This window comes from Chenopodium quinoa, unplaced genomic scaffold (genome assembly GCF_001683475.1).
Source record: "Chenopodium quinoa cultivar QQ74 unplaced genomic scaffold, ASM168347v1, whole genome shotgun sequence".
NCBI lineage: Eukaryota > Viridiplantae > Streptophyta > Magnoliopsida > Caryophyllales > Amaranthaceae > Chenopodium > Chenopodium quinoa.
Genome location: NW_018743212.1, coordinates 3,598,773 through 3,613,880, shown reverse-complemented (window position 1 = coordinate 3,613,880; position 15,108 = coordinate 3,598,773). Strand labels below are relative to the sequence as shown.

At 36.9% G+C, this 15,108-nt stretch overlaps 1 protein-coding gene across 1 annotated transcript; it reads left to right on the top strand.

The window, feature by feature from the left end:
• Nucleotides 1–13,926: 13,926 nt before the first annotated feature.
• On the top strand, nt 13,927–15,108 carry LOC110734642. The gene is made up of 2 exons (XM_021914799.1): nt 13,927–14,015; nt 14,190–15,108. Exons 1-2 carry the CDS (start codon nt 13,927–13,929, stop codon nt 15,106–15,108), a joined length of 1,008 nt encoding a protein of 335 aa, XP_021770491.1.

Here is a 15,108-nt window from a genome sequence, read left to right as displayed (position 1 = left end):
GAAATAGACCAGGAGCTTGGTGCCGCCTATTTCAACTAGGAGAACAGCACTGAGCGCATGGTCAGAGACAGCTAGGTACATGTACAACACTTCCTTTGGCAAAGGACTAACTAGCCCTAGCAAAGAGTGCAAGTGTTTTTTCAACTTTTGAAAGGTCGCCTCTGCATCCACCCCCCATTCAAACATTATCTTCTTTTTAATAGCTTGGAAGAAATAGAGGCACTTGTCGCCAGACCGACTGAAGAACCTCCCCAATGCCGCCAGACAACCTGTTAACTATAGTGCGGGGCGACTGCATGTCTATGACTACCTATATTTTTTCCGGGTTGGCCTCTATCCTTCTTTGATCAATCAAAAATCCGAGAAACTTCCCACACTCAACATCAAAGACACACTTCTTGATTGAGCATGACCTAGTGCCGCTTGAGTGTCGCGAATGTTTCTCAAAGATCTGTAAGATGATCCATCTGAAGTTTGGATTTGACTATCATGTCATCAATGTACGCCTCCACATTCCTTCCAATTTGATTAATGAAGACTGTATTAATCATTCTCTGGAAGGTTGCAGGCGCATTCTTCAAACCAAACAGTATCACAGTATAGCAGAATAACCCGTGATCAGTGACGAATGTCGTCTTTTCTTGATCTTTTTTCCACAAGGGTATCTGATGGAAACTTGAATAGGAGTCCATGAAGCTCATTAAGGCATGGCCGACTGTAGAATCCACCAAACTATTAATCTTTGGCAGAGGATAGTTGTCTTTCGGACAAGCCTTGTTCAGATCCGTGTAGGCAACACACATGCGCCAGGTACCATTCAGTTTTTTCACGAACACAACATTGGCAACCCAATCCGAGAAGTAGCATTGCCGAATGAACCCAGCATCCAACAGTTTCTTCACCTTGGCGACTAATGCCTGGCTTCTTTCTTCACCATGATTTCTCTTCTTTTGCCTAACCAACTTCTTTTTGGATCCACAGCAAGTTTGTGGACGGCTAGATCCGGGCTGATGCCTGGCATTTTGTCCACTTCAAAGGCAAAGATGTCTTTGAACTCTTTCAATAGGTTATGCAAGTCTGCACCCAATTTAGCAAAAGCAGTCTTCCCCACCTTAACAGTTCACTCCGGACGTGTATCATCTAGAACAATATCAATGTGCTCACCAGCCGGCTAGGGACGAAGTTCATCCGGCCGTTCTCTTTTTGCCGCTTGTTGTGGGAGCAGGCGCAGCATCTCTGACCTTTTTAAGGTCCCTTGGCTCGTCACCCTGGTCGGATGCTGCCATAGTGGGCTTGACATCCGAGAGATAGCATTCTCTGGCCGTCTTCTGATCTCCTCTAAGGGAGCCGATGAACCATCATCTTTCTCGAACTTCAAAAGCATCAAGGATGGAATGATAACAACTTTTGATTCATTCAGGGTAGCACGACCCAATATCATGTTGTAGGCGGTCAGCTCTTCAACAACTAAGAATTGGACCACCAAGTGTCGTCCTTCTCCCTTTTCTCCCAGTCGATTGGGTAAGTCTATTCAACCTACCGGATGCACAACTCCGCCCCTAAATCCCACTATGGGATTAGAGACCTTGTGCATGTTCCCATGCTTGTGCTTGAGCTTGGTCATGCACTTGTGGCTGATGAGATCAGAGGAACTGCCGGTGTCTATGAGGATTCGGCCCACCTTTTGGTTGGCCACTTTACATTCGATGACAATGGGGTCATCATGCAGCCTCTTGACATTGCCCCTGTCTTCCTCAGAGATGAAAACTTTAGGAAAAGTGTCCTTAGGCACCTGCCCTTCATCAACTGAGCTGACATCTAGCCGCTTGATATCGTCTTTGGTTCCCCGAATGGTTGGGCCGCCTCTAGCATAACCGCCTGCTATTGCATAGATTTGTTCTTTGTCAATATCAGAACTACTAGCAGGTTGAGAGTTTTTCTTGGACGACTGCCCAGGGTTAGTTTGCAGGGTAACCTTGGACCTCAGAACGTAGGATTTGAACACCCCTTTGTCAACCAGGCGGTCCAACAGCCGCCTGAGACTATAGCAGTCATTGGTGTCATGGCCAACGTCCTCATAGAAATGACAATACTTATTCTTGTTCCAATTTTTGGCGGAACCTTTCATAGAAGCCGGCTTCTCAATGGTCACCTAGTCTTTTATCTCCATGAGGATGGAGTAACAATCTTTATTGAACTCGTACTTTAGGGAGTACATTTTAGTTTCCTTCTTTTCCTTCTGGGACGACTATTCAGAAGTATCAGCCACCCAGACTTCTTTTCTTTTCTTATTTTCTTCTTTCTTAGCCGGCTATGATGACTGACTCTCTCTCTTGTCAGACTTCTTTGGGTCCGACTGTTTACTGATGTTGTAGAGTTTGGTCGCCTGTATATAGGCGTCCGCCTCCATCAGCGCTTCTTGGAGGGTCGCAACCCTCTTTTTGTCGAGGTCGAATTTAAAGGCCAACCGTCTTTTAGACCTTTGAAAAAGTCTGTATAGGCCACCTCATCAGACAGCCCTCGAATCTTAATTTTCATCAGATTGAACCGCCTGATATATGACTGAAGGCCTTCTCTCTCTCCCTACTGAAGTGCACCCAAGTCAAGACTTGTTTTCTTCGCAGGGATGTTCATTAAGAATTTGTATGCAAGCATCTTAAAGTTATTGACGCATCCGGTTGGCAGGTTGTCAAACCATTGCTGGGCGACGCCCTTCAATGTGGCCGGGAAGCATCAACACCATGAGGCATCATCCAACCCTTGTAGATACATAAGGTTGGTGTATGTCATAAGGTGATCTTCTAGATTGGTGGTACCATCATAGGTACCTACCAATAAATTTTTTACCTTGGTCGGCTGTGCAGCTTCGGTTATTTCCTTGGAGAACGCAGATGGTTGTTCCCCAAGTCTTAGTAGACGAAGCTTCCAGTCCAAAGGTTGGAAGTTTTGTGCTGCCTACCCCCCCCCCCCCAAGAGGGTCGGCTGCATGCAGGGTTGTCCATACGGCATGTATGGTTGTTGAGGGGCATACGGGGTCGTATAGTGCATCTAAGGACCAGAGTAGGCAGACATGCCGCCTGTTTGGTTCTCTTGGTTTGATTGAGAATTCCTCATTGAGGTATTCTGAAAGTTGTCTTTTAAGTTCGACGTTGAAGCCGACTCTGACAGTTGTATATTCTTCTTCTGCTGGATTAAAATTCGGGCATCAGAATAAGTTTTCTTGGAACCATCCGGCTGAACATGCCGGATGACCTTCCTCTTCCCTAGCTAGGAAACCGAAATTTTGTTAAGTCGATCAAGGGCAACTGTCTCTCCCTAGGCTTAGGGTAAGGAGTAGCCTCTCGGTCCTTCACCGGCTTGTTTCTCCCAGAATGGGAGGGGTTCTTGGCCGGCTATTCCTTGGTGGAGACAATCGTCCGTTTGTCAAGCATGTCCTTAATCTCCCCTTTGAAACTTGTCATGAGACTCATGAGCTCGTCTCTGGTGATAGGGGTTGCACCTTCGGCCGCCTAGTGTTGACTATATATATATATATATATATATATATATATATATATATATATATATATATATATATATATAGGGTCGGGATCCTGTGAGAACCACCCTTTATGTGAGAACTCACACCTTATGTGAGGACAAATCTCAGCCGCTGGATTAGATCAAATCCAATAGCTGAGATTTTCTTTCTCTTCCTCCAGGTTCTCTGATTTTCTACGCTCTTCCATTTCTTCGCTCTTCAATTCCTTTGCCTTTTCTGATTAATTTCTCGCGATTATCTGTTAAGGTATGTAAATTTCAGTTTAATTTTGAATTTGATCGATTTTGAAACATGTTTTTGCGATTTTGATTTCGAAAATTAGGTTTTACGACCTGAAATATGATAAGGATTCTTGTGGTGTTGGTTTTGTTGCTGAACTTTCCGGCGAGTGCAGCCGTAAAACGATAAAAAAAATTTTGAATTTTACATTTGATTTTAGGGTTTTTGATTTTAAGGATTAATTTTTTGGGATAAATTCACTGATAATTGGTAAATATGGTAAAAAAAAAGGTTACAAATGCAGTTGAAATGCTGGTGAGGATGTCGCACAGAGGAGCGTGTGGTTGTGAGACTAATACTGGTGATGGTGCTGGTATTCTTGTCGGCCTTCCTCATGATTTCTTCACTGAGGTGATGTTTTTTTTTTAATTTTTAATTTTGATTTTTGTAATTATTATTAGTATTAAAAAAAGTATTAAAACTTATCTACAATTTCAGAAATTAAGAGTGTTTTTTTTTTGTGCAGTTGTAATCTAGAAGATGTTGTTTCTGCTGATAAAATTATGAGGTATCAAAGGCTTTCTATGACGGAATTTGAGTCTGAGATTTGGAATGATTTTGGCAGAATCATTCTCCATTAAAATGACTGACTTAATATGGTCAAATTATTATTGTTACCTATTTTTTTAACAAAAATTTGTAGTATTTCATCACTTAATTATTTTGTTTTTTAATGAAATTTACAGGTGAACTGGGAAAGTGGAGAAAGGTACCACTACTATTGTCATGTTGATGGATTAGGGAATTGCCGATTCAAGGTTCATACTTATCCCTTCTTGTTACTGTACAATCTTTTAGTTTCTCCATTATTACCTCCTTTCACCTTCTTTTGCGATTTATACATGTCTAATCTTAAATATCAAATTTTATCAAAGTATAATTATCGACATTTTTGTAAAAGAATTACAATTGATAATCCTGGTCTGTAGTTGTTGTAATTTTTGATTGTTGTGTTGTATGGATTATGCTAAATTAATGAATTATTAATGTAATTAAACGTAATTGAACCCTATGTAATTGGATAAGTAATGCATGTTTTGGTATGTTAAGTTGTTTATTGGTAGAAGCAGCAAGACTTATTTGTTGTGGCCTTGGGCGTTGTGTGAATGGTGTGGGCTATCTGTGGCCAGGGAGGATGGGTGTGATGTTGTGTCACTAGCTGCTGTTGAGTGCGTTAGGCAGTTAGGCATGTGGTGTATTGTAGGGTAGCTGAGGCTAGCATCAAGTGGGTGGTAAAATGAGCAACCATTAGTTTGCTCATTTGTCAAATAAGCAAATATTTAGTTACTCATTTGTAAAATAAGCAAACATTTCTTTGATCATTTAGGAAATGAGCAATCAATTTTTTGATCATTTGGGAAATGAGCAATCAATTTTTTGATCATTTGGGAAATGAGCAATCAATTTTTTACTCATTTAGCAAATGAGAAAATAGTTAGTTTCTTATTTGTCAAATGAGCAAACATTTCTTTAATCATTCATTAAATCAACAAGTATTTCTTTGCTCATTTGTGAAATGAGAAATCAATTATTTGCTTACTTGACAAATGAGTAAATATTTCTTTACTCGTTAAATTAGAATGTCTATATAAGTATTGTGTCTTCAGTTGGTTAGCTGTAAAGGAAAGGTGATATCAGAGACGCTATAACAGATGAAACTAGGTACGCACTAAATCTGAACCATCTCAATATATTTTTGCTTATGTAATTTACTTTTGAGTTTATGTCATTTACTTCTGAGTTGATAGAAGTGGTTGAGTATTATTTGGTTGTGTGGTTTTGATTTTAATGGTTGCGTGAAGAGTTGCTGTGTGGGGCTTATGTTTGGTAGAAGAAGCAAGACTTATTTATTGTGGCCTTAGGCATTGTGTGAATGGTGTGGGCTATCTGTGGCCAGGGAGGATGGGTGTGATGCTGTGTCACTAGCTGTTGTTAAGTGTGTTACGCAGTTGGGCATGTGGTGTATTGCAGGATAGCTGAGGCTAGCATCAAGTGGGTGGTAAAGAAATGGTGTTATTACTATTTTTTGGTTAGTGTTGAGCTATGGTTAGTTTTGAGTCAATTAAATTCCTTGGTAATGTAAGAGTAACTATATCGTTGTTCAGTATTCATTACTGTCGAGGTAATTTTTTGTTAGATTACACATAGGAGATGATACCTTATTGATAGCTAGGATATATTCCATTTTCAGATGTACATTAAGGTTTTCCTTAATCATTAGCTGTAGTTTTGTAATTTACATGCTAATTGAGTGTAGTTTCAGGTGTAAGCTCTTCAAGAACCAATTCCTAGGTCATATATCGAATGAGCCAAACAATTCTTTGCTCATTTATCAAATGAGCAAACAATTCTTTGCTCATTTATCATATGAGCAAACAATTCTTTGCTCATCTATCAAATGAGCAAATAATTCTTTCCTCATTTATCAAATAAGCAAACAATTCTTTGTTCATTTATCAAATGAGAAACAATTCTTTGTTCGTTTTGTCAAAATGAGCAAACAATTCTTTGTTCATTTATTAAACGAGCAAACGATTCTTTTTTCATTTATTAAACGAGCAAACAATTCTTTGTTCATTTATCAAATGAGCAACAATTCTTTGTTCATTTTATCAAATGAGCAAACAATTCTTTGTTGATTTATCAAATGAGCTGATTAAATATTTATAACATAGAAAATGATTTAAAACATATGATAAACCTATTAGCTCAATTGGTAGAGCACTATGCAAATGCATAGAGGATGTAGGTTTAATTCTTACATAGGTTATCTCTATAAACAAAATTAATTAAGAAAAAATAATCAAATTCGTACTAAATTATATGAGCAAAAAAAATGGTTTGAAATGATTTAAAACTATATAGACTTTGTTACAATTAAACTCTCATACAAACTTGTGTCTCCACATTACATAAATGAACCTACGTGGGATTTGAGCCCACATCTTTTGTGCATTTGCACAATGCTCTACCCTTGAGCTAGTAGGCTAACGTATTTAAAACATTCAAACACACTCACAAATGAGCATTGATTTGAAAAAATGAGCAAGAAACATTTTCTCATTTGACAAATGAACATTAAATAATTTTCTCATTTAACAAAGGAGCTTTGAATTTTTTTGCTCATTTGACAAATTAATGCTCCGATGAAGCTAGATAGGCTCTTATGATCAAAATTGTTTAGTTTGTGTTGATGCAAGAACAAATGATATTTGCTTGTAACTTTGTGAGTAGTATATAATATGTTGTGATACAGTAGTATGTTGTGTTTGCTCTTACTATTATACCAGCTAAGAGCATGATTTTCATCTCTTTTCAGAGACTCAACAAGGAGTCAGGATGCAAGAGGACAAAAGCAACTTATATCAACTTTTAAAGCAGAGAAAGTCCTAGAATCAGATGGATACATGTCCAAATTCTAATGGTAACACGCAAGAAAAAGTCCTAGAATCAGACTAAAACATTTACAGATTCTAATTACAACACACCAGAGAAAGTCCTAGAAACAAATAGATACATTTCCAAACATGAAAATACACTCATCAGTAAACAAAATACTTGGGTACTCGTCTACTTTATTTGTTCATTTGTCAAATGAGCAAATAATTGTTTGCTCATTTGATAAATGAACAAAAAATTATTTGTTCATTTGATAAGCAAAAAAGTATTTGCTAGCAAAAAATTATTTGCACATTTTTTATCATTTGATAAATGAGCAAAAAATTATTTAACACTTATCTCATTAATTAAGTAGTTTCGACCAAACATTAACATATATAATCAACCTACTTCTAATTTGAAACAAAACAAGTCAATTAAGCTATCTTCGAACAAGTTACTAACCATCCAAAAAAAATTAAGGTAGAAAATTAAAAATAACTTGGACTAGCAACTAGCCAACTATATAACATTGGTAAGTTGATATATATAAACAAAAAGATGATACACAGCTTATATATCAATTGAAAGAAATTGATAACACCATGACAACTCACCTATGTATGTAACTAGACCCCTTTCCTTTAACAATAAATTAAATCTCTTGATTCACTCTTAGTTCTAACCCTTGAAGGTCCAAGATGATGTTTATGCCTTTTTTGTTTTTTGTCGGTCTAAGAGCCTAGACATCCTCGACTTGCCTCTTCCATCCAACAAGTTACATTTTACTGATGATGGGGATCAATTAGCCACTTACTTCGAATCGATACTATGTTAAAAAGCCACATAAGAAGCACAAATGGTAAGCATATAAATATATTTTTGTATGTATACCATATCTCGGCCACTGCTGACATACTGTGCATAGTGCACATTCCACATAATTTTCATTCCCATATAAACCAACCTTCTCAGCTTGCACAATATAATATGTTATTATGAGCAACAGCAACTTCCTAGAAGATGCAATTAAAACATGGTATAGTTAATATTCACATTTTGAAAAGATATTTATACTTGTCTTTACTTCCCCAATGTTTTGTCCTTGCTAACCAAAGAACGATACATCTCAATAAAATTACTAAGGTGCACAAATCTGTGGAGAAGACAACACCACTAGCAAAGGTAGGATGTATAAAAAGAATAAAAAATAAAAAAAAAACTAAATTAATTGACATATATATGCAACTGCTTATAGAAGGTATTCTCTTCTTTTCTTTTTTGTTGTGTGACAAACTCAGGTTACTAACAACCGAAGCTAATCTTATACTCATTCGAGCTCGGCCAAATTATAAGCAAGTGAAGTAACTAATCAAATTCATTAAGATTGGAGGAGGTCAAACAAGTCCATAGGTAAACATTTCTCAAATCAGTGATAACTTTTACTACTTAGAAATTCCAACCTTTTTTTGAACATGTCATATTACCTACCCTATCCAATATCCAAAATTATATATACTCATATAACGGAGGAATTTTTTGGACGAAGAGGAAAACAGTGGGTCTTTTTGATGGTGGGGAAAAGTTAATCAGTGTGATAAATTTTTGTTTATTACCATTAGTATCATATGATCCTTCCCCACCATCTCCACTTAAGGGAAGTACTCTCTTTATGTTCTAAACTTCTAATTATATCTTCTAAATCTACCATATTTATTCTTATGTTCTAACTAAATTGTTCTCCTCATCAAACATAAGTACATAACCCAAGCAAGTTAAATTTGAACAATTATACTACTTCAATACTTCGTATAAATTTAGGGAAAAAAAACCCTAGATTTTACAATAATTGATTCAAAGGGAAATTCAAATAGAATTCTACAAAACTAAACAGCATTAGATTGAATAACTCTATATAACACATAATATTCAGCAAAATATCATCGAAAAATCGATCGCAAACACAAAATTCGGAAAATAAACAAAACTCAAAGCAATTGAACACACACAAAGAATGTATTGAAATGTCATCCAATTGGAACAATCAAAACCGTAATTCAACATGAAAAAGTATACAAATGATAAAAAAAAATTAAGTCAAAAAAACATACAAAATATTGAAAAAAAAGAGCAAAATTGAACAACATTATGAAAAAAAATTCGAATAATACAGGAATTACGTGATTAAATTGCAAAACTTACAACAATTTGATGATAAATAATTCAATATCGCCGATTTGATCTTCATCTAAGTAAAGCCCCTGAGTCAAAATTTCAGAGAGAGAATGTGAGGGATTTGAACAATAAAAGAAATTTAAACAATAAGAAGGGTAGAATCGTAGGTTTTGCTCGAAATCCAAAGGGAGATGAAAGAGAATAGCTGCAATTGAGGGAAATTCATGGGTTTCTTCAGCAATGGTGATGAAGGAGGAGAGAGAAAATAACTTGCAAAATGAAGGAGGAGAGAGAAAACGCTGATTTTTTTTATTTATTTTTTTGAAATTATGTTTGACCGAGATAAATGGTAGCCATTGGATGCAATTTATCCAACGGTTGTAATATGTCCTCACATATACCAGGTTCTCACCATAAGGCATGTGGTCTCATATGATCCCATATATATATATATATAATATATATATTGTCTCGTGCAAACATATGATTGAAAGCCTTTTTCATTTTCGAAAGAAAAAGAAGAGGAATTGAAGCCTTTGAAACCCTTTTCATGATGGTAAGAAAAAGAAAGAAAAGAAAGAGCTAAAGAAAAGGAAATAGAAGCTTTTTCGTAAAACCAATAAGTGATCTTCGAAATTGCCATTTTCGCGATTTTGCAGATTCAAGAAAGAAGTCTGGAACCTCTGAGGTCCCTTCTTGCCATACGAGCTTTCGGAATCTTTTGCGGCGAAGAGGCTGGGCTGACTACCCAGCACGCGTCGTTCCTTACGATCCTATCGCTATAACACATGCGCTATTAAGACTTGCCGAGCAGTCATCCGATACGATTGATGGCTTACCCCTACAAGAAAAGGAGGCGGGCGTTCAACCCAAAAGGTTGGGGGGTTGCTAGAAACCTCAGTAGGGTTGGTGCTCCTAAGGGTTCGCATTTTTAACCAAACCATTCATCTAGGTTAAAGCAAACGCCTAGAGAGGTATCCATTACCTCGGCAAGGCGGTAGATCTTGATAGAGAACCGGGGGAGGAGTCTGCTGCGTAGGGGAAGATTCTCACGACTAGGAGGAAGATTGAGACCATGGAGTTAGAAGAAAGGAGCACCTGAATGTTTCGCAGGAGTAGCGTCCCCATCCTTGTGTTGTAAGCCTACGGCCCCCCCAATCATTCCTTTCCCTAAATGAGCAGGTGAACTTCTGCTTTAAAAAAATAGCAAAAAGGAACGCGACCCCCCAACCCCACGTGGGATAGTTTCCCAAGAAGGAAGTTCGCAAAAACAATAGCTCTGTAGGGTTGAAGAAACCGTAATCAGGGATTCTTGGGGCATGCAAGGTATGTAGGGATTCAAAAGTGGAGTAGAAATTCTTGGAAAAATGCAAAATCTAGGTCCCTAATTTGTTCAACAAAATGCTTGGCAGAGCTGCAAAAACAGCAATAAGATCCAAGGCTTAGTTGAGCAGCTTAATTAGGGGGAAAGCGGGTTATGGCACAAGAAGGCGGAGATTGATAAAAAAAAGGCCGAGTAGCTGTCGGTACTTCCTGGTCGGGAGTCGGTCCCACAGGTGGCCGATCATCGGTATGTGTGTGTGTGTGTGTGTGTGAGAGAGAGAGAGAGAGAGATAGAGAAGGGTGATTATGGTGAGAAGCGTGAGAATCTGAGATACATCAGACTAAAATTATAGGTACATCAAATTTAAATAAGAGATACATCAAATTTAAATTAGAGATACATCATGCTAACACTAAATTAATGATACATCAATCGTATATATATATATTGTAGAAACATTAAGAAAATTATAGTAAATACGTAACATAAATTTTATAAATACATCAAGAAATTGATATAGATACATCAAACTAAAATTTGAGGTAGCAACTTGCAAGTACATCAACAACTAAAAACAAATAGCAAAAACATTAAAATTAAAAAACAAATGATGAGTTGCTGACATAGTAGCAACTTGCAACAAGTATCCCAAATAACTACTCCAATTCTACACGATTAGGGAAGAAGAATCAAATACCATAGGCTGCATTCTTTTTGTTTTTGTATAAATAAAAAATGAATTTAATTAGCAACAAATCTGATGGGCTTCGTTGTATCCAATTTTCAACCTTTTTATTTGGTAACTTAACCAATCGGAGTTTTTCAGCGACAAATCGGCTTTATACCAGCGATCTTTGACGATGTTTGATTGAATTAGAGATGGTAGTTATATGAATGTGCATTTGCAATTTATTTTTCAATTTATTACGAGATTCATATTTTCGGCAAAAGATGGGGTTGTTTGCTGGTTATTATGAAACGAGAAGGTAGAAGAAAGGAGATGGATCGATCAAGTGAGGTGGTGAGGAATTTGGTTTCCAGGTGGTCAGAGAAGAAAGGGATAAAGGAGTATGGGGGCAATTTAATTGTCGTTGGTTTATCAGTGAGATATTGAAGAGCAATTTTTGTTCTTTGGTATGCATATAATGAAAAAAAAATCCCTTCAACAGTATCAAATTGGGAATTGAGGGGTAGGGATGGCAATGAGCAGGGTTTAGGTAAAGTCTAGTAATATTTAAACTCACACTCACACTCACACCTGAAATTTTTATCCATATTCATACCTTATCCGGACAGTTGGACCTCTTAAGTCTAAACTTTAAGACTCTTACCTGAGACTTAAGGGTCTAGCATGATCTAAGTTGGGTCAAATCTAGGTCCTTTACACAATGCAAAAAAAAAAAAAAAAAAATTGTTAGAGAAACAACTCGATTAACCAAAAGTGGTTCAGTTGATGGTTGAGGCACATGAAAATGTTTTTTTATTTTATCATGTCCCCTCACATGAGAGCCCGTTAGGCTTAATGTGAATACAACTTGGGCCACCCCATACTGAGCGCGAAATCATTTTCATTTGAAAGAAGGGGTGGAGTAGCTCTAGTTACTAGTTAGAGGACCAACTCAACTAAAGGATTAAACCGATAGTTAAGGCACAAGAAATAAGTTTTACTCTTGTGCAGGTATATCAGTATATGTATGTGAATTTTATGGATCCTTGGGTCGGTGTGGGTGTGAAAACTTTATACTCGGACAGTTGGACCCTTACCTTACCTAATGCCACCTAGTCCCATACCCTACCCAAACTAATATGGTCTAGAAATAAGACTCGTGGATGTATTATATAGGAAGGTCCAGTAGGGTTTACGTAGGGTCCTAGACCCATTGTCATCCCTGGTGGTAAGGAGGGACTCATCTTTGTACCACAAGATTGGGAGAGGTAAACAAATGGGGGTAATGGATACCCTTTAAAATGGAGTGTTTAACCACACGTCTCACACTTAATATTCAATAGGAATTGAAAATGATAATGAAAATGGTTAATTGATTCCAATACCATCACTCAAGAATACAATAATTTTTTTGGTATTAACTGAGTGCCAACTACGAGCATGTTTGATAATATATTCTTATTGGTTGGAAATGAATTTCGTCAAACCATTGTCGTTATCAAGTGTTTGAGTGGGTAACAATAACCATTATTTAGGGGTAATGATTTCTAACTATTTGTTACCTCTCTAAAATCTAAGGTAACCTTATGATTACCATCCTCAAACCAAAATATGTGTAAAATTCAAGTAATTCTTTTCCTTGATTAAACTAAACAACTGAAAATACTACCACCATTAACAGTTATTTGCAACAAAGGAGGGTAGCACAAACTCCCAAGCAAAACTTTTAAGGGGTGTTTAAGTGAGAATAATTGAAAGAAAGGGCATGTGATTAATTCATTAAAAAGGAGGGAAAGGGGGACCCGAATTTTAAAAGAGGAGAGAGAATATGAATATTAGTGGGTTTTTGCTTTCCTTTCTAATATTTCACCAACTTTTAATTAAAAGTTTATACCTTTTTTCATATCAAAATTTTCCCTCCATTTGAATTTTCATTCAAGGTAGGGTATATAAACCTGTGACCAGAATTCATAGTTCAAAATATTCATACAAACCAAATGTTCTACCCTAACCAAATTACAGCATGTTTTCCTCACAAACGTTAGCACTAATTTTCAGCTTAAACTTATTCTCCAAAACTACCTTCCTACAACTAATTAGTGCGAGTTTAAAAGTAGCATCCATCATTTTGTAATCTACAGTCTGGTTCAACTTGAGTACTTCAAAAAAAAAAAAAAAAAAAAAACAACCCCCACTTTATCACCATTACTCAAATTTGTAAGGAAAAAAACTTCAGAAATTAAAATGGTAGAATTTTTCGATGAGGAATTTTTTGGCATAGATCAGTTGCTAAATGATAAAGATTATATGGAAGACAGTGATTCAAGCAGCATGGAAGAAGGTGACAACATTCATCAAAATGTGTTACATGAAGATGCATTGCAACAACCTAAAGGTAGAGAACAACTTGCTGCTATATAAAAAAAAGAGATTGTTGATACAACTCTAGTCAAAATGGATGGTCTGGATCTGCCAAGAGGTTTTTTTTTGTCACAGTAAGCAAGAAAATTTAATGTTCATAGGTCATCAATAAAAAGATTATTCAAAGACATAAAGAGACAAATGGCTGATGGGAATGCGATTGATGTCAGAAGCAAGAAGCTTGGCAAAACTAGACCCAAACCAACAGAGTATACAGAAGAGTTCCTGCAGTCAGTCCCTTTGTAGAAAAGGACAACAGAGAGAAACAATGGTGATGCTCTTAATATTTCACATGTGACAATTCACAAGTTAAAGAAAAAAGGGAGGCTGAGAACACATACAAGCACCAACCACCCAGCCCTGACATCTAACCATAAGATAGTAAGACTAAAATGGGTTTTAAGTCATCTTCTGCCTATTGAACATAATGTAAACCCAAAGTTTGAGGATATGCAGCAAGTAATACGCATTGCTCAAAAGTGGTTCTACTTGAACCCAGAAACAAGGAGGTTCTATCTGCTGTCAAATGAACCAATTCCATATAGGTGCCAACAGTCAGAAAGATTCAAGGTAAAAGGAATGTTCATGGCAATGATTAGGAAACCAATTTTTGACACCCATGGACATGTGCTACATGATGGAAAATATGGAATCTTTCCATTTGTTTATGAGAACATTACTAAGAAAAAAAGCACAAACAAAGAAGCTGGAGCAGTGGAAATTAAGACAGCTCAAAAAGTAAACAAGGAGGCAATTAGAGCAATGCTACTCAACAAAGTAATACCAGCAATACAAAGTAAATGGCCTCCTCATATGTCTGATGACATATTTATTCAATGGGACAATGTTAGACCTCATCAAATTCTAAAGGATGAGGAATTCATTACTGCATGTCAATTAAATGGGTTCAACATTCAACTCATTTACCAACCAGCACAGTCACCTGACTTGAATGTGCTAGATCTTGGCTTGTTCAATGTGATTCAGTCTATACAGTACCAATCATTCCCTAAGAACTTGGGGGGACTCATAGACAAAGTCACAGAGGCTTATGACTTGTTTAATCCAATACTAAACAAGTACAGTTGGATAACAATACAAAGTTGCATGATAGAAATACTAAGTCATCTAGGTGGGAATAATTTTACCCCACCACACAAAGGGAAGAAAAGGCTGGAAAGGCTTGAATTGCTGCCAGAACAACAGGAGGTGCACAGGGATTTGGTTCAACAAGTTGTTGAATATCTCAACACTTTATTCATACCAACAGGGGAAGGAAATGAAGTGGATGAAGACATGCAAGTGGATGCAGACGAAAGATAA